Source organism: Lissotriton vulgaris, chromosome 9, assembly GCF_964263255.1.
Source record: "Lissotriton vulgaris chromosome 9, aLisVul1.2, whole genome shotgun sequence".
In the NCBI taxonomy this organism is placed as follows: domain Eukaryota; kingdom Metazoa; phylum Chordata; class Amphibia; order Caudata; family Salamandridae; genus Lissotriton; species Lissotriton vulgaris.
Window position 1 is genome coordinate 1018419463 of NC_141697.1, and position 18293 is coordinate 1018437755.

An 18293-nucleotide genomic window follows, 5' to 3' on the forward strand; every position below is an offset into this window, starting at 1 on the left:
TAGTTCCTGAGAAATGTAAAAATGTCTCAGATATATAAATATGGCCGCAGAGGATCCACAAACCAACCTAATCTCGAGCCTGAGATCCTATTGGCTGCCAACACTTCAAACCAGGAAGTGTTGACAACCATCTTGTGACTCGGTTGAACCAAGTCACAAGGAAAAACGTTAAAAACTTTACAGATTAAGAAAAGGGGTTAGATAGAATTACCCAGACCCCCTAGGCCTGCTTAGAATATCCCACCGGGACCCCAAGGGGCTAAAAAAAGCATTTTCATTTTTTCAGGCGAGATTAGCGTTTGATCCACAAATCCGGCCTAAAATTAGTAAAATAAATAAATAAAGTGCAGGCTCCCGCACTTTGTTTCCTTTAGGCCCAGGTTGGTTCCCAGGAGCAATGAAAACATGTGATGCCAGGCCCACGTGGGTCCCCGCAGCGCTGAGGACTGCCACCTCCCACAGGCTTTTTCACTCAATGTGGGGGGCTGCGATGCCCCCACTTAGCCCTGGGGAACGCCACTCCCCCGGGGCTAAGTATATAATTAGGCTGGGTTCTATTGCCCCCCCCCCCGACTCAGCCCTGGGGACCGCCACTCCCCCGGGGCTAGGTATGTAAATAGGCTGGGTTCTATTGCCCCCCCCCCACGCAGCCCTGGGGACCGCCACCTCCCCAGGGCTATGTTGAAAATGTTGAAAATAATGTGTGGGGGGCTCACCTCCCCGGGGCTACTTACAACTGAGAGGGAAGGCTCGCTCCTGGAGCCATAAATGGCCCCCGGGACCCCCACCCTCCAGGGCTGGCTCCAGCAATGTCCTGGGGTGCCCACCCTTAGGACATTGCAGTTTGCTATGGGGTGCTCCTGCCATCCCATAGCAAACAGTGTGCTTGCTTTAAGCGAGTACACTTGTTTTTTACCTCAGGGAGCTGCATGTTAGCAGCTCCCTGGGGGTTTATAAGCCATGCCTGCTCCTGCAGGAATCGGGAGGCGTCTGGGACCGCGGGGCCTTCAGGCTCCCCCCGAGGTCCCCAACCAGCTGGCCATGCCCTGCCTCTGGGGGATGCAAATGCACCTGTCGGGGCACTGATGGTGGGGCTATGAGGCTCCTTTACGTCCTGAGGTCCTAAGGTCTAAAGTGGACTTCATCCCTCAAGCAGGAGTGCCCCAGGAGGCGTGTTTGGAGAGTGGTGGAGAAAGGGGACATAGCCTCTGACCACCTTTCAGCAAACCAGCAGTGTGGGGGCTTACTAGAGGTAACAGTAGGGCTACTTGGCCCCCAGGGACCCTCAAGAAGCAAGGGGACTTCATCCCCCAACCAAGAGCGCACCAGGAGGCGTGTTTGCAGAGTGGAGGAGAAAGGGGGGTTTGGCCAGTGACCACCTCCCAGCAATCTTACTGGAGGTAACAGGTAGTCTAGTTGGCCCCCAAGGACCCCCAGCAGTGAGGGGGACTTCATCCCCCAACGAATAGCGTGCCAGGAGATGCGTTTGCAGACTTGTGGAGAAAGGGGGTGTGGCCTGCTATCAGAACTCAGCAATTCTGCTGTGTGGGACTTACTGGAGGTAACAAATGCTTGAGCTTCAAAGCAGACTTAAAAGTGGAAAAGATGTGTTATAAAAAGGTCACAGACAACTCATATAAAGTTGTTCTTTTAGAATGCAAATAAAAGTAAATTTCTGCGAATCAGGAATAGAATTTCACAAAAATTGAAGAGGATGCTGCCACTGTAAGCAGAGAATTTTTTTGCATGTGAAATTAATCATGGGTAAGGGTCTAGGAGTGACCGGCAAAGAAAAAAAAGTAACTTGTAACTGATATAATGCATGTGGGCAGATGAAACTAGTTTTTTTTTGTGAAACTAGTTTTTAATGGCTTTGCAGGTACTAATGACCCATATTGATGGTCATTCTTCTATTATCCAGGATCCACCTGATCATGTGTTTGACCACAACGGGCAATGTTATTTTTGTCTGAGTAGACATGCATTGTATTGGGATTATGGTTATTCAAACGTAAAAATTTATTTTACCCAGGAGCCAAAATATTAATTTCAGAATTGTCTCACAGAGAAAGAAGATATTTTAGAAGGCTATCATGAGGCATGAACATAGGGTACGACGAGGAACGTGTTACAGCTACAATGTATTTGATGGCTTTTAATGCTCGTCCTAGACCATGTCCAAAGCTCCTCTGATTTTTAGCTAATTATGCACTATAGACATAGCGTATACATACAATTGTTTTACATGAGCACTACAATATCACTTAAAGTACAATTTATTACATTAGGATTGAACAGCAACTATCCTAGAGAATTAGTGATACACACTCCTTTTGGAGAAACATGATGGAAGGGCTCTCTAACCTCAACAGACTTGCAATGTGGATTTACATCAAAAAGGTGTCCTGCTACAGCAAAAGCAATTCAATCAAGTTGCATGTCAGAAACCAGGCCCAATCTGCTATAATTTTTTCCGGACGTATAATTTACTCTTAATTTACTCCTTGACTTCTAGAAGTTGCGTCTAGGAAGGCTGCTTTGTGAATCAGTCCTTAGTAAATAAGTTCTACATGTTTACCTCCTTAAATCCAAAGAATAATGGGATAAACTATATGGTAACAAACTTTAAACAGTTTCGAATTGGCTATGAAGCATGTCACTTGCAAACAGCAATGTCTGCAACAGAAAGTTAAAATAATAAATCAAAGTTTCCAATAATTATAATACCCCTAAATACGCTACTTAAAAATGCCACTGAAAAATAATGATTAGTCAAAAAAGAATTAAGTAAATTAAAGGGTTTTCCACACAGCTACAAGAAATGTCCAGGCTTTTATTAATATTTCCAATTAAAATGTTTACAGTGCCTGCCACAATATCAAAACAATTCTGATACTTCAGTACATACACATTCTTTGGAATCCACACACGTGTCAAGGGACTTACCTTCCATGTTGCTGCATTGCGCCTGAAGTAGGCAAACATCCTTGTGAACCAATTGTAGATTTCGTTTAGTGTTAGCTGTTTCTCTGGCGATTCAAGAATTGCCTGCACAAAGACATGACAAATCACATGAAGCCACACAATAAAAAACACCAAAAGCACAGACCAGTCTGAAAACAGGGTGCCATTTCATAAGCGAGGACAAAACAAGATTTCCCTAAAATTATCTCATATCAATGTTTTTATTTAACATTTCATTTGAAACACCTACAATAGAATCATGTAATTGTTTTAAGTTTTGTTTCTGTTTCCATGCGGAAATAGCTAATTTATTAGTCATTCCTGCAGCAGAATCAAAGGGAAATGCAAAACATTTCAACAGCTGATTAAAGCTCAGTAATTATTTAGAGCGCAGATTAATTCCAGGGATCAAAGATTACTGTAGCTTGTGATAATTGACTTGCCATCTTTAAACAGGCTCATTTTCACTGTTGTGTGAAATGAATTTCCTAATAATCACATTGTATTGTAAAAGTTAATCAAGACCAATTAGGATATGTGCTTCCGTTTGCAAAAATATGCCCGGGTATGGTTTGGGACCAGTGTAGACGGCTCCGGATTTGAACAGTATTATTATGCATATAGGAGAATTAGACATACGTACATTCATTATGAGTGTGTAGGAACTAGCTTGAATTTACAGACTAGTAGGGCATATCAAACTGAAAGAGGTGTTACAGGGTTTACATACCTGCCTAATTAAGGAAGCATATGTAAACGGAGGTCGCACTTCAGCGTTCTTGTAGAATTCTTGATTCTGCGCAATATCTGCAAAATTAAAGGCTGTTAATGAGCAAGAATCTGAGCTTCGGCACGCCCCCCACAGCCCCTCCACCCCACCAAATAAAAGCAAAGAGTACCTGAAGAGATAGGCACGTTGTACTTGTCGGAGTACCGCCTCCTGATGGGAGTGACGTTGTGCATGCTGGTAGTCGTAATGACGGATGGTCCCTGGGTGACTGGAGTGATGGGAGTGGTTGGGGTGGTTGGGGTGTGAGGTAAGCTCTGAGGGGACGCCTCAGATGCGGTCTTTGAAAGGGTGACACTGGATACAAGATTCAACTGTGGAAAGACAAAAAGTGAAATTATTTTCTTTTTAAGTAATTATACGCTGGAGTAGCTATAGGTGCAACACAAGATGGAAGGAAGGAGCAAGAGAGAGTGAAAGAAAGGGATTGATGAGAGACCACGCAACAGGGGTACATTTATTTTTTCTAATAATGCTGAAAAGAAATTCTAATGATTACTTGGTGGACCACGTAATTCACAAACGTAAAAGTGTTTTTGTTTAAATGATTTTCCATTGCAGTACATGGATATATAAAATCAATCAAAATGTAGAAGAAACGGCCTTTTCTCGCCTTAAATGTTATTGGTGTATGCGTGAAGGAAAGGAGGTCAAAAAATGATGATTAAAAAAAACAAGCATTAGAAATGCAATAGGTCTCGCAGCATTAGAGTTAGTGCTTTTAGAATTGTTAATGGGTTTTTTTGTAAATCTTTAGCATGAGGTTGAGGGTGAGTGTGAGGGTGAGTGAGGGTGAGGGTGGGTGTGAGGGTGAGTGAGATGGGTGAGTGTGAGTGAGGGTGAGTGAGGGTGAGTGAGGGTGGGTGAGTGTGAGTGGGGGTGAGTGTGGGTGAGTGTGGGTGAGGGATTGAGGGTGAGGGGTTGAGGGTGAGGGGTTGAGGGTGAGGGAGGGTGAGGGGTTGAGGGTGAGTGAGGGTGAGGGGTTGAGGGTGAGTGAGGGTGAGGGGTTGAGGGTGAGTGAGGGTGAGGGGTTGAGGGTGAGTGAGGGTGAGTGGGGGTGGGGTGAGTGAGGGTGAGGGTGAGTGAGGGTGAGTGTGGGTGAGTGTGGGTGAGTGTGGGTGAGTGTGGGTGAGTGTGGGTGAGTGTGAGGGGTTGAGGGTGAGGGGTTTAGGGTGAGGGTGAGTGAAGGTGGGTGAGGGGTTGAGGGTGATTGAGGGTGAGGGGTTGAGGGTGAGTGAGGGTGAGGGGTTGAGGGTGAGTGAAGGTGAGGGGTTGAGGGTGAGTGAGGGTGAGGGGTTGAGGGTGAGTGAGGGTGAGGGGTTGAGGGTGAGTGAGGATGAGTGAGAGTGAGGGTGAGTGAGGGGTTGAGGGTGAGGGGTTGAGGGTGAGTGAGGGTGAGGGGTTGAGGGTGAGTGAGGGTGAGTGAGGGTGAGGGGTTGAGGGTGAGTGAGGGTGAGGGGTTGAGGGTGAGTGAGGGTGAGGGGTTGAGGGTGAGGGAGGGTGAGGGGTTGAGGGTGAGGGGTTGAGGGTGAGTGGGGGTGAGTGAGGGTGAGGGGTTGAGGGTGAGTGAGGGTGAAGGTGAGTGAGGGTGAGGGTGAGTGAGGGTGGGTGAGTGAGGGTGAGTGAGAGTGAGGGTGAGTGAGAGTGAGGGTGAGTGAGAGTGAGGGTGAGTGAGAGTGAGGGTGAGTGAGGGTGAGTGAGGGTGAGTGAGAGTGAGGGTGAGTGAGAGTGAGGGTGAGTGAGAGTGAGTGAGAGAGTGAGAGTAATGCTTAAAAAAACAGGCTTATACCCCGGAACAAATGGGGTGCTTAGTGCGAACACTCCAGCCCTGGCCAGGTCGCTGTGACAGAGGCCCCCTGTCTACCGGTTGCACAATTGTGTATCCCTCCAGGCGCCCGAAAGAAAGAGGCAGGGTCCTGGAACACTAACTAAATCAAGTTCACAATCTCATGGTCTAGGCCCCTCTCTTAGTAGCAGGGGCGGCTTGTAAGGAGAGCCTCGCTCTGTGTGTGTGTGTGGGGAGGGGGCACGGGGGGCAGGAGCTACGTCACCCAACCAGTTAGCTTCGGCTGGGTGCTGTTAACTACACCACATCCAACAACATTCAGCTGAGAGACTCCATTATTGTGTTTCATCTCGGCTCAGTGGCTCTCGGGGTGCTGGGGGAGGGGCGCGAAGACGGGACGGAGCATCCAAATGATTAAACCAACTTGACACGGTGACAGCAAGATGCGAACACAGCCATTAGTGACAGGAGAGAGACCACTATGGTGTAGTCCTTTTTCTATTTCCGTGAAATGTCCTAGTTTTTGGCTTTAAGCAGATGAGGTGAACGAAAGGGTGTCTGGGGGTGTGATGGGGAGAGTGAGTAATCCAGAGCGAGGGAAAGAAATAGCTGAAGGAAAGAGGTGCGTGGGAACAGAATGGAGGTGTGAGTGAACACAGGTGCGCGAGGACTCTGGGGAGGGCCGTGAAGAAGGGAGAGGGAGAGAACGAAGGGCAGCCGGCTGACCGGACAGTGTGGGGTATGAGGGGGCGAGGGGGAGACGAAAGGAGAATAAGGATTATTGAAATAAACCTGAAGATGGGGGGCAGGGGAGTCGGGGGGGGGGCATGGGGTGATGTGGAGGAGTGAAGGAGGCAGTAGCACAATAAAGGGGGGTTCAGAGAGGATTGTGAGGGGTTTCCGTCAGGGTTTGGGGGCGCCTGGAAAGGAGCAGACGGGCGAGAGGAGCGTTTATTGTAGGGCCTGAGGGGAGAAACGAAAGAAGAGGACGCAAGTAAGGAAGGATGAAGAGCGGCTTTAAAACACCTTCCATTTAAAAGACTGGGGGCAGTGTGTAGACAGCTCGGCAGAGGGGTGATAGTGAGATTGCAACAGAGCACCTCGTAGCCACTGTTCATAGACTAGACAGAGAGACTGCGGCAGGAACACATAGGAGACCTCCGTTGTCAGGGCAATAAGACTGCCAGCATCACTGCCATGGAGGGTGTGAGGCTCCAACAGAACAGACCAGACAAAAGTGCCCACCGGAAGTGCAGCGAGACTGCCCAAAAGCATGCTGCAGACATTCTACCAGTACCCAGAGATTCTGAGAGACTGACGAGCGCAACTTTCAGGGGCGGCCCACAGCGAGGACAGTGGGATTGCCTACAACAGCCCAGACAGGTAGAGTAAACGAAGCCCGAGGCTACCCAAAGGAGGTCACGGATAAGCTTGCTGCATTTCCAACAGCGCTTTGGCTTGGTTCCTCTGCGCCTTTCTACAAAAATGCGACACGGCGGGAGGGGGCGGGCAGGGGAGGGGGCGGAGAGGGGAGAGGTGCGACATGGCAGGAAGACGGAGGGAAGAGAGGGGAGGGGGGAGGAGAAATGCGACACGGCGGGAAGGGGAGGGGGCGGAACGGGGGCGGGGAGGGGAGAGAGAGAGTAGGCAAGGGTAAACAAACACGGGCGGGAGGGGGCGGGCAGGGGAGGGGGCGGAGAGGGGAGAGGTGCGACATGGCAGGAAGACGGAGGGAAGAGAGGGGAGGGGGGAGGAGAAATGCGACACGGCGGGAAGGGGAGGGGGCGGAACGGGGGCGGGGAGGGGAGAGAGAGAGTAGGCAAGGGTAAACAAAACACGGACGTGCACGCGCCCGTGACTTTTAAGGTCAATGCGCATGCGCATAAGCTTAATGCGCATGCGCATTGACCTTAAAAGTCACGGGCACTGCAAGGAATCGCCACGATTCCTTGCAGTTGGATAAAGAGTGGATGAGCCCCTATAGTCTCGCTTGCTCGATGCGCATGCGCATCGACAGGCGAGACCTAAAGAAATCTAGGACAAACTTCAAACATTTAAAAGCAGCCAAGTGGAGTCCTGCTTCCAGGTGTACATCTGACTAGCCTCTATCCTTCTTTTTCTTCATATTTTCTAGATAACGGTTTGTTGGAAGGCCCCCACCCTGTCTCCACCCCGAGCCCTTCATCTCGAAACTTCACTGAAGAGAAAAATAAAATATTCAGACTTTCTGCTTTAAGCTTTAAATAGTCCACTGAAACTTAACGTCGGTCACAGAAAGATCTGCAGAAAAAAACACTTATTATTTCAGGTATCAGGGTTCAAATAACCGGTTACGCTATATCATCACATTTCAACCTGTCTAGGATTTCCAAGGCACCACACCAGCTAATTTCTTGTTTCTCTGTGATTTATACGTGGAAATCTATCACTTCTTTTTGCAGTAAAATAACTGATCTAGACAGGCTTTACAAGTGAAAATATTATTGAAAAAAAACAATGAACAGCTTACTTAGAAATGCAATTAAAACAAATGCAATTCAAAATTAAAGCAACAAACACTGTGGAGTTTTTTAATTGCTTGAAAATGCACAAGGAAAATTTCAGAATACAATTTTAATTTTCATTATGCAGGAAAAAGTTTACACGGGGGAGGCGACAGAGAGGTGCCTAACTTTCCAGGTAACTGCAGGAGAACCAGATGATGTGCAAAGGATGCCCTACTTTAAGAACACAATTCTAATGTTGGATGTCTACCATTTGTTCCTCTGTTAAACAATTACTTTGTTCCTTCCAGCAGACCCAAAGCAAACCCACCAAAAACTAGGGCCCAATTTTTGTAGCTCCAACAAAAAAGTTTTCCTACTCTTCCAAATTTAACAGCATCCTGTTTCTGTGGAGGTTATTTTGTACATCCAACTTTCTTTCATCTTGCAATGGAAAACAAAACAACCTGCCAATATTTTTTGGCCCCATAACTAAACATACTCCTACCCAACATCTTTAAACACATCATATAGGAGGGGCCTGTATGCCTCAGGTTAACTCTGCTAAACTCTGGAGCAGCGTAATTTTTGCACCACTCTTAAACGTCACAAATACGCAATATAAACACGTACTTAGCACCTGTTTTCTGTGTGGCTTAACGATATTAATGTAAAGCATTGCACTTGACATCACTATTAAAGTGCATTCAATGTAGAACTAAAGAATTCATATACTGTGTGCCTTAATTCATTAAAAAAGATTTGCCATTTAGGTGATTGAATAAACCATCCTCACACTATTAAAATGTATTTACTTTAGAAACAAAAATGATTTCTGTGATGCGTGCACTAACGTTCCATATTTGCATTTAAATGTAGTTCTTAGTCATACTTATTTGTAAGTTATATGTACACACGCTTAAAATGTGTACCATTGATTTAATACGCTAACTTGATATTGCCAGGCCTGTATTTATTTATTTCTGCATGAGATTGTGTTTTCCATTTTCTGTTTGCCCGTCTCTCACTTGGGGGTGAAATTCTCATAGTTTGTTAGTTTGAGAATAGATGAAACACTGGACTAGTGATAGAGAGAGAGAGAGAGAGCCTGAGAAGAAGACATTGAAAAGGAACAAGGAGAGCCCGAGTATTAACTGAAAGTGTCAATTCAGCACTTTTACAAAGGTGTACAGGTGACCAAGGACAATACTGTTCCCACGTCTGGTCTGAGAGAACTGTTGATGTTTCAACTCATAAGGTGAGAATGGAAAGGAAAATGGAGCCCTGATGATGCGAACAGAGGAGTGTTACTTGAGAGAGTCTGGTGGAAATAAAAGGAGTTAACACTGTCTAAGGTTACTGCCACTTTCCTGTGGACTTTGAGAGGGTTAGACCTCAATGCTTTCCCTTTGACTCTTGCAGAGAGTGGCTTAGACTAACACTCATTTCCCTGATCCAAGAAGACTTTTGACCGAGCTTCTCAAATGCGGACACCTTCCTGCACTTTTCCACATTTTCCTAATTCTTTGCATTGTCCCTAATTTTTAGATGGAATAGAGAATCGACACTGTTCTCTGAGCATCACATTCTGGTTATTGATCTTTTGTGTTGCTGTGACTGAACTTCTTGTCTGCCGTATAGTCTTATAGTGGTACACCTAAACTGCTTTGGAAGCTCGGGGTTTCCGGTGGTTATTCTGTATCTTTAAAGCATGGTACTAAGATTTGTTGATCTTAACCTGACTGCTAACTTGGAATAAGCCTTCTTAACTATAGTCACTGATTCCTGGTCCTTATTGTGTAACCACGTGGGTTGCACTGTTAATTAAATTGATTGATTTAATGCAAACGCACTTTACCTCTCATTTGACGAAGAAAAGCTCCACCAGATAACAATGGTAAGAGGGTTTGCCCAGTCATTCCTACAAAGTACTGCTGATGGTCACTGAAATTCATATCTCTAGATTGATTTTTTTTGGATTAGCAGTAGTCTGAATAGTTGGGACAATAGCTTGCCTACGATCTTTCAATTCAAACAGTTTTCGAAATTGTGCAACTTGCACAATAAATCACTAAACACCAGTGTAAGGACACTCTTTTAAAATTGCTTCCTATTGCTTTAAGTAAAAGGGTAAAAACCTATCTACTTTCCCATTCTTGTAAATATGTTTTGGTATGTGACAAAATGAGAAAATAGTATCATAAAGCGGTGGAAAGCTTTGACCTAGTAAACTTAGGTGCAGGGATCCTAGACTACTTTATAGGCATCAAGAACTATGGGTTGCAGATTGGAATGCATTTTGGATAACTCTAAGCAACACACTTCACATAATTACTCTTAGAAGTATAGAAAGACAAACTGATTTTCCCAGATTCACACCTGGTTGAAAGCAGAGATTAGAATCCAAGTCTTGAGAGTGCAAGGTCAGTACTGTAGCACTAGACAGCATTTCTGGTCCAAAATAAACCTTCCAGTTCCCAAACAACTAATACCCACCACTGTAAAAGTTTAAATCCATCATACACTAGCTCCACATTCTGCCATTTGTGAGACTAGCTGTCATCGTTACAATTTAATCTGCCTTAAAAAAAAATCAAGACACAATGACAACATACCCAAATCAAATATTGGACCTTTATTCATTGCCTTCAATAAACTGCATAATTGCATTGACTGATTATTCATATTTAAAAAAGGACCACATGTACACTGTTACTGCTCACAACAAAAGGCACACTTGCTCACGTTCTTTGCACCTGCATGTAATTCAAATGTTGAACCAGGGCTTTAAGTGGGATAGAAAGATTTGGGGGAGGGGTTCTCTAAAAGGGGTGTGGCCTAAACTTGTAAAATAAAAATCTGTGCTTCCCATACTGTGCCACTCGACTGATATTTTGCTACTTCTCTGTGCTTTCTGTTATTGTATACAGATATATAATAGGGGTGGGCGGCCAGCTACGCTCCGTGCACGGAGTGTGCGTAGTGCCGCCCACTCCGCATTTTGCGGAGCTGGCGGAGCCAGGCGGCACTACGCACGCTCCGCAGACGGAGCGTAGCTGGCCGCCACCCGCCTCCCTCCCGCCCTCCCTAAATACTTTAAAATAAAGGAATGCTAGAATTTAAAAAGCACTTACCTTGCCGCCGCTGGCCGCCGCGTTCCCCGGGGCTCGTTATCTTCCGTCTTTCGTCCTTATCAGTAATGCGCATGCGCGGGCGGCCGCGCATGCGCATTTTCACGAGAAAATGCGCATGCGCGGCCGCCCGCGCATGCGCATTACTGATAAAGACGGAAGATAGCGAGCCCCGGGGACGCGGCGGGCAGCGGCGGCAAGGTAAGTGCTTTTTAAATTCTAACATTCCTTTATTTTAAAGTATTTAGGGAGGGCGGGAGGGAGGCGGGTGGCGGGGCTGGCGGCCAGTGGTTTTGCGGAGTGGGGCTACGCGGAGTGCGGAGGTGGGCGTAGTTTCTCGCCCACTTCGCGTAGCTCCGCGAAGCCCCACTCCGCGAACTCCGCCCAGGGTTAATATATAACACAACAACTGACATACACGTAAAACAAGCCAGGACTATTAGCTTTGTCAATGGTTGTTGGCTGTATAAGATAAAGGATGAATTACACTGATTTTGTTGAAAATATTGAAAATGTTTCAATTCTGAAATTATGAGTCGGAATTGAACATTACTAAGGCCTGTGGAAGGTGTACTGTCTCCAGGGGTCTCAACCACTCCCATTCTTCCCCTCACAACACATTCCTATGAAGTCTGCACTGGACATTTGTGCCCCTTTTTCTCTCCACATCTTTTAGAAATCTTTCATCTGCATAGCTCACATTTCATCCCTTTCTCTTCAGCACCCTCTTTACACTCTCCCTGTATGTACTTCCTTCCATTTCCTTCACTTCACCACCTTTACACAAACATAACACACCAAGTAACCTTTACAAACTATATTTTCTTTTACTGCTGCCAGGTCAATGTTTTGACTTTCTTCATGCACATTTGCACAGAATCACAACTACACCTGAAATATGTGACCGTTGCTTTGTGCTGTACAGATAGGCCAAGGATTGGATAACTATGTATACTGAACTCCTTTTTGACCCAGTGACAAGCACTATGAGAAACTCACTTCTTTCAACCTCAACTCCAGAGCACTCAATTTTAGTATGCATGCATAGGACTCAGTCCAGAGTACTCACTATAAAAGTCTAATATGCAGCACAAAAAAACTACAAAGACATAACATCCAAGAAACAAAAATACTCTTAGGAATGGAAGATTAAATAAAACATGAAATCTAAACATAAACTAAATCGCTTTGTTGGATTTCCTTAACGTGTTTAGAAATCAACCAGTGTGTTTGTCTGTAAAGTACATGATTATAGGGCTCGATAGGGACACGTTTCAATGTCTGCTTGTAATTACTTCAGAGCATGAGACCCAGAGGGACCCAGACCACTTAAAGCCCTGAGTTACACTGTATGAGCTCTTTATTGAACTTGTTAATACGTTGTTTGCAATGTAAACTTGTGAAAGCGATCTTTGTAGAAACTAACTCAGGAAAAAGGGATTTGTATATAATATAGCCCTATAGCACGATGCCAAGGGCTAGACCAGTTATCAAAGACCTTGATTCCGAGTTAAAGTCCCGAGCTACAGGTGAGGGCTTTAAGGGAGAGGGCCTTAACAACTGGTATAGTCCAAGGTAAAAGATTTATAAGGCGATTAAAACATTCCAACTACAGACAGAATGATCTAAATGAATTGGGGAGAAACAGGAAGGCAAAAACCTTTGAAATGTTGGAGCAAAAGGCCTATCTATACCAGCCATTATTAGTCCTGAGACACTTCAATGTGGTCAGTGGAGCTCTCAACATTCCAGTTTTCCAATATGACTTAACCCCTTCGAGGCTATTGACGAGCTGGGCTCGTCATCGCGCTTACCTGTCCTGCGCGGATGACAAGGCCAGCTCGTCACGTAACGCGGTATTTTCGAATTTGCCGCGCACAGCGGGAAAAGCCGCCGCAGCGATGCGGTTAACATCAAAGTTGTATTAAAGTTAGAACAATGCACAATTCATCGTTGGAGTGGATCTATTAAAAAGACTTCTAAAATGCAAAATAGCCATGAACACAGAAAACATAATTTTTCCTGCCGGGCCATGTTGCCTGAAGGTGTACTCTGTAAGCATTAAGGGAAATATTACCTCTGCATCTTCTTTGTAACCTGCACACTGACAGTCTGTACCTCTTGCACACTGACATAGACTGAACCTCCTGCGATAGGTACCCTGGCAGCCGCAGAATTAAAACAAAGATTTATCCGTGGCTCATATTCCCCTCCTTGCGAGAGGTGGGGCTTGTAAAACAACATTTCACGCAATGTTTCCTTTTTTTGCTAGTCACTAAGAAACTACTCTGCAGAACTTAACATGTGGGTCTCACATTTTCATCCGTGAAGGGCTTGGTGATGTGCACAGATATTAGGCATGTGCACTGGTCAAGAATGTACAGCAGAGTAAGGTTCCCAAGGTACCTGCTGGGCTTGGCGCTGGATTAAGCATGTGCAACTGTAGGAGACACCACAGATGGAAATAAAGGCAAGGTCCTTTTTTTCGTTCTAGGAAAAAGGCTCCGAGGACCTGAGCCAAGTCTCGGCACTAAAGACCACAAAAATCTGGATGTGGACATCAAGGGTCTATCCCCGGGTAGAGAAGCCCATTTCTCCTAGGGCTAATACTGCTGGGCATACACAAATGGGCAAAGAAACTACACTGGTTCAAGAACAAATATTGAGTTCTTTTTCCAGATATCTTGGGGCTAAGATTCAATTTGCACATGAAAGGCTGGTGGTGCACACACAATGTCTGACTGGGAAGTGGTCAACGAAGTGGGGAAACCAGCACCTGACAGGCTGGCTCTTTCACCATATGTGGCACAGGTAGCTTATCGAAACCGGATGCCAAAAAATGGAGTTCAACACTCCCTCCCTTTGCCTAGATCCAGGCTCACAGTGCCTGTGGCTCGCAATTCAGTAAATTAAGACTTCCTCTCACTCTCTTTGCTGGCCATATTGTCGCTAGCTTGCCAGGTAGGTTGGGGGGATGCTTGTTTAACAGGCCTTCATATCCTTGTGTATGGTTATCTTGTCAGTTTAGGACTTCCTTTAATTAGGCAGTGAAATGAGGAGGAGCAATATCAGTCAAAGCTGTGAAGTGGTCTCTGTCCCCAAGCACTGTTGAGATTTCAAATTCTACTCTTACTAGCCACCAGGTCAAAGGACGTCCAAAAATACTTTTTCACCTCGACACACTGCACAAAAACAAACAGTTAACAGTTCACTTCATATACACCCCATACAAATATCCTATTGGGTTGGCTATCAAGGTGTACACTGCATAACTAGATGTCATGTGTGCCACACACAAACGTCCAAAATAAACATTATGTAAGCCACCATACAAACATTCGGAACATCTCACAAATCCATTGTCCACGTTGTAATATAGTAGTCTACAATAGTGCGCATCACACAAAGACTCACTACACACAAACATAAAACAGAACACACAAGACGGAACACAGCATATCAATCTAACGGGTAAAGTACACTAACAGTTTTCAGACAGTGTCCATCATGGTTAAGTGGAAATTCTGAGATAACACACAAATAAAACTTACACATCACACCGACCACCTAACCACACCGTTACAATGACGACACTATCACCAAGGTAAGATCTGCACTGCAAACACAAAGTGCACACAGAACAGAGCTTTAAACATAGCTATATAAATAGCATAGCAATACCATACTTAGACAGTCTCTAAATGCTTACCTTCAGGATTGTTTACAGACTTAACAGATGTACAAGTAATTGAAAAGATCTTCCAGACCCATTTTTACACCAGCGCGTGCGCACCCACACGCTGACCCAGTTATCCAAAGAAACCATAGATGCTCATTTTGCACATACACCCTTCAGCCATCCTCACACCAGGCAGGTTATACTACAATAATCATAGAGCTTGACAAGAGCACAACAACAACAACCATACCATCATAGGATGGTCGTGTCTCCCACTCAGAGTGGGAAGTAAAACTAAGAATCATGTGGAAAAGCATGTGACAATGCTATGATGCAATACCGAAGACCTTCTGGAACTATACAAATACCTATAAGACAATAAGCATTCAAAATAGGTTTTGATGGCACAGTAATGTGTTCACACACGCCTGCTTCTCCAATTTGAATACACTATCCATGAATGTATTTATTTTGATCTGGAAATTTGACGAAGACTCAAGTTTGTATGATTTTCCTCATCAGCACACACTAACAGTGACACTACGGGCTAATAACAGGCAAGGAGACATACATGTTCTGATCTAGCGCACCTGAAAGGAATTCTGCATAAAACAAAGAACAATTGCTTATATATTTCATCAAGTACTTGCAAGTCCAATCTCTCGGACGTTAGCTTCTGATCTTTTTGGCTCTGATAACCCATATTTTGCTAGTGAATGTTTTTTGTAGAAAGGCATGTCCTATATGAAAACAAACACTAGCTAAAATACACAACATATATATATATATATATATATATATATATACACATTATGTATAGCACACATTGTACCAGTACTCTCTGCCACTGAAGGGTACTACTCATTGTGCAGATGTGCACACTGTGGAGAGCAGCATGGCATCATTCACAGTCAGGCAAGCCAGTTAGTGAAGTGGGCTGACCATGTACTCAATGTTGTTTGCTGAGGTGGGCGTAAGCAAACTTTGAATGCCATTAGAGCACAGCAATGGGTGAATAGGGCTGGCTGGGAGCTCCTGTAAATATATATCAAAAACAAAACGGCATTGCAAACGCCAGACCTATAAACTGCATGTAGATATGTGCGACTCACATGGCGTTTGCATTCTAAGGTTCTGAATTTGCTGCAAGAACAATGGACGAAATATTGCATTCCTGCTATAAATCAGCAAATGAAATTCATAAAGGTCAATGATGTACACTCTAAGAATGTTAATGGTGTTGATTTCTTTTAAGCTTTCTCTATATTAGGTGGCAAAGGTTGGGTATGGGGGAGGGCTGTAGAGGTGTAGGGAAATGGGAGCGGAATAGTGAGAGGACCCCAACAGGCTTGACGAATGACACTGTGATTCACACCCATTGCTGAGCTGTCACTAATCAGCTACAGAGGAAGCACCCAATCTTGGCTAATTACCAGATAAAAGTGTGTTGTAAGGGCTCTAATTAGAGGATGCTCATAGAGGTGATCTAATGATTAAACGCTGCATTCGAATGACCCCACCATCATAAATGTGCAGGAGTGCAAGATGTCACTAGAATATTTTGTAGAAACAGTAATTTTATTTCAATATGGTGTGCTGGTAATATTGAGGTAAACGAATTACAGTGCAGCTCCTCAAGGAAGGCAGTAGCTTTTAACAGCTGTGGCTGTTCCAACCTTAAGTGGCAAATCTCTACAGCAGAGCTGCAATCAAGTGGAAACTTTCTGACTGACCTCTCTTAATATTTATTCATTTTAAGGAAAACTAATGTCACATATACATATTCCCCCGAACTTATTTTAATAGCTAATTTGCTAAAAGACCTCAGTTTGCTAATTAAACCCGACTGCATTCTGTGCGTAAAGAAAGAACAAAACGCTGCGAGAGCGAGCCGAGGGTGCCTCATCTCTTGCGACCATTTGTAGGCCAATCCAATATGTTAATGAAATCCTGACCTTGTCAAGTGGTACAGGGGTCAGAGTCCTGGAATTACTTTGTTTGATGCAATAATCTATTATTCTCTGAAGGAGATTCGAGTCAACTACTGAGGGAAATAAACTAGAAGAAGGTGAATGTATGAACATAATCAACCTACAATTTAGCGCCTCATCTACCTGCTTCATTAATCGTCTAACATTTAAACTAAGGGGTAATTGGCAAATGATGAAGCCTAAGAAAATGCAACCTCTCAGTTTGCTCCATCTTCTCTCTAAACATTACCCAGCTGTTGATTTTTTTAAGGTCCATCCAATGCAAACTTACAATGTAGTCTACCACACCATGCTCGTTGATATAATTTATGCTGTATATCCTATTTTATCCCAAGATTTCAAGCAGTAATGAATTAGAGCAGTCAATTTGTATGTCAGTGTCTGAGTAGACAGCCAATAGTTCCATGGGATCATGCAAGGTTTATGGCAACAGGGAAAGGACCTGCAAGGTGACATGTTGGTATAGGTTGATTCAGCTTTTAAAGAGCCAATAAACTGCAGGCTCAGAATAGCAACCACTAAATATATTAGGAGTCTGATCCACAATGGTTTGAGATAAATGATATTTGCGATAGCAAATTTCACATTCCGAATCAGAGATTAAGCATTGGTATTTTCATCTCACATGGGGCACTTGGGAATGTGTTAAATCTGAATCCTACAACCCCCTTCCTACCCCTAAACTCATCCCTGAACCCTATGAAATCCCTTCCTACCCCTCAACCCTATACATCACAGAACCCTTACAACTCTTTATTGCCCCTGAACACTAAGAGTGACTCTATGCATCACTGAATCCTAAAAACTTCTTACTACCTGCTAAACACTTCTTGTCCTTAAAACCCTATAAACCACACATTTAAATATTTTTTTAAATTAATCACATCCAGTGTTATTCTTATTTTTATTTCAAATTCCTCTAATTAACTATGTTGCATAATTTTGTTTTTTAAATGCACTTCCAGCAGCTCCCTGCATGAAAGAGCAAGGCCGGCTCCGGCAAGAGGCAGGGAGCTGGCTGGAACCACGGGGGCCTTGAGGCTTCCTCCACGGTCCCAAAGCACACTGGGTACTCTGGGTGGGACATGGGCACCAAGGAAGACATGGCAGGACCTGGGGGATGAGGTCCCTGGGGCACAATTAGCCTGGGGAGGAGGGCCGCACAGCCCTCCTCCCATTCATATTGTGGCTAGGCCCCAGGGAATGGAGGCCCCAGGCTGTTCTAGCCCCGATGCTCATTTCAAAAAACTTAAACCTCAACAGTAAGCACATATAAACACAGCAGGTGCCCCTGCTGAAGCACCATTTCTGGACATATTATCTTAACTCCAGGACTAGGCTGCGCAAAGCCAGTTTGTTCTCTTGGCAATCCCATATTGGAAAACATTCAGAAATCTTTGTGGATGTGAACACATTGATCTATTGAAGTGCCATCTGTATGTGACAGTGACGAGTGGGTTCTTTTTTGTCAA

General features: G+C 44.6%; 1 protein-coding gene across 23 annotated transcripts in view; it reads right to left on the reverse strand.

The window, feature by feature from the left end:
• Positions 1–18293, reverse strand: part of FOXP1 (forkhead box P1) — an 875723-nt gene that overhangs the window by 34586 nt on the left and 822844 nt on the right. For all 23 annotated transcript variants that reach the window (XM_086938895.1, XM_086938901.1, XM_086938902.1 and 20 more), the window contains 3 exons: positions 3864–4065; positions 3695–3771; positions 2947–3048 (listed from right to left, as the gene is read on the reverse strand). In XM_086938895.1, the coding sequence (XP_086795021.1) occupies positions 2947–3048; positions 3695–3771; positions 3864–4065 (381 nt within the window). The remainder of the gene's footprint in view (positions 1–2946; positions 3049–3694; positions 3772–3863; positions 4066–18293) is intronic.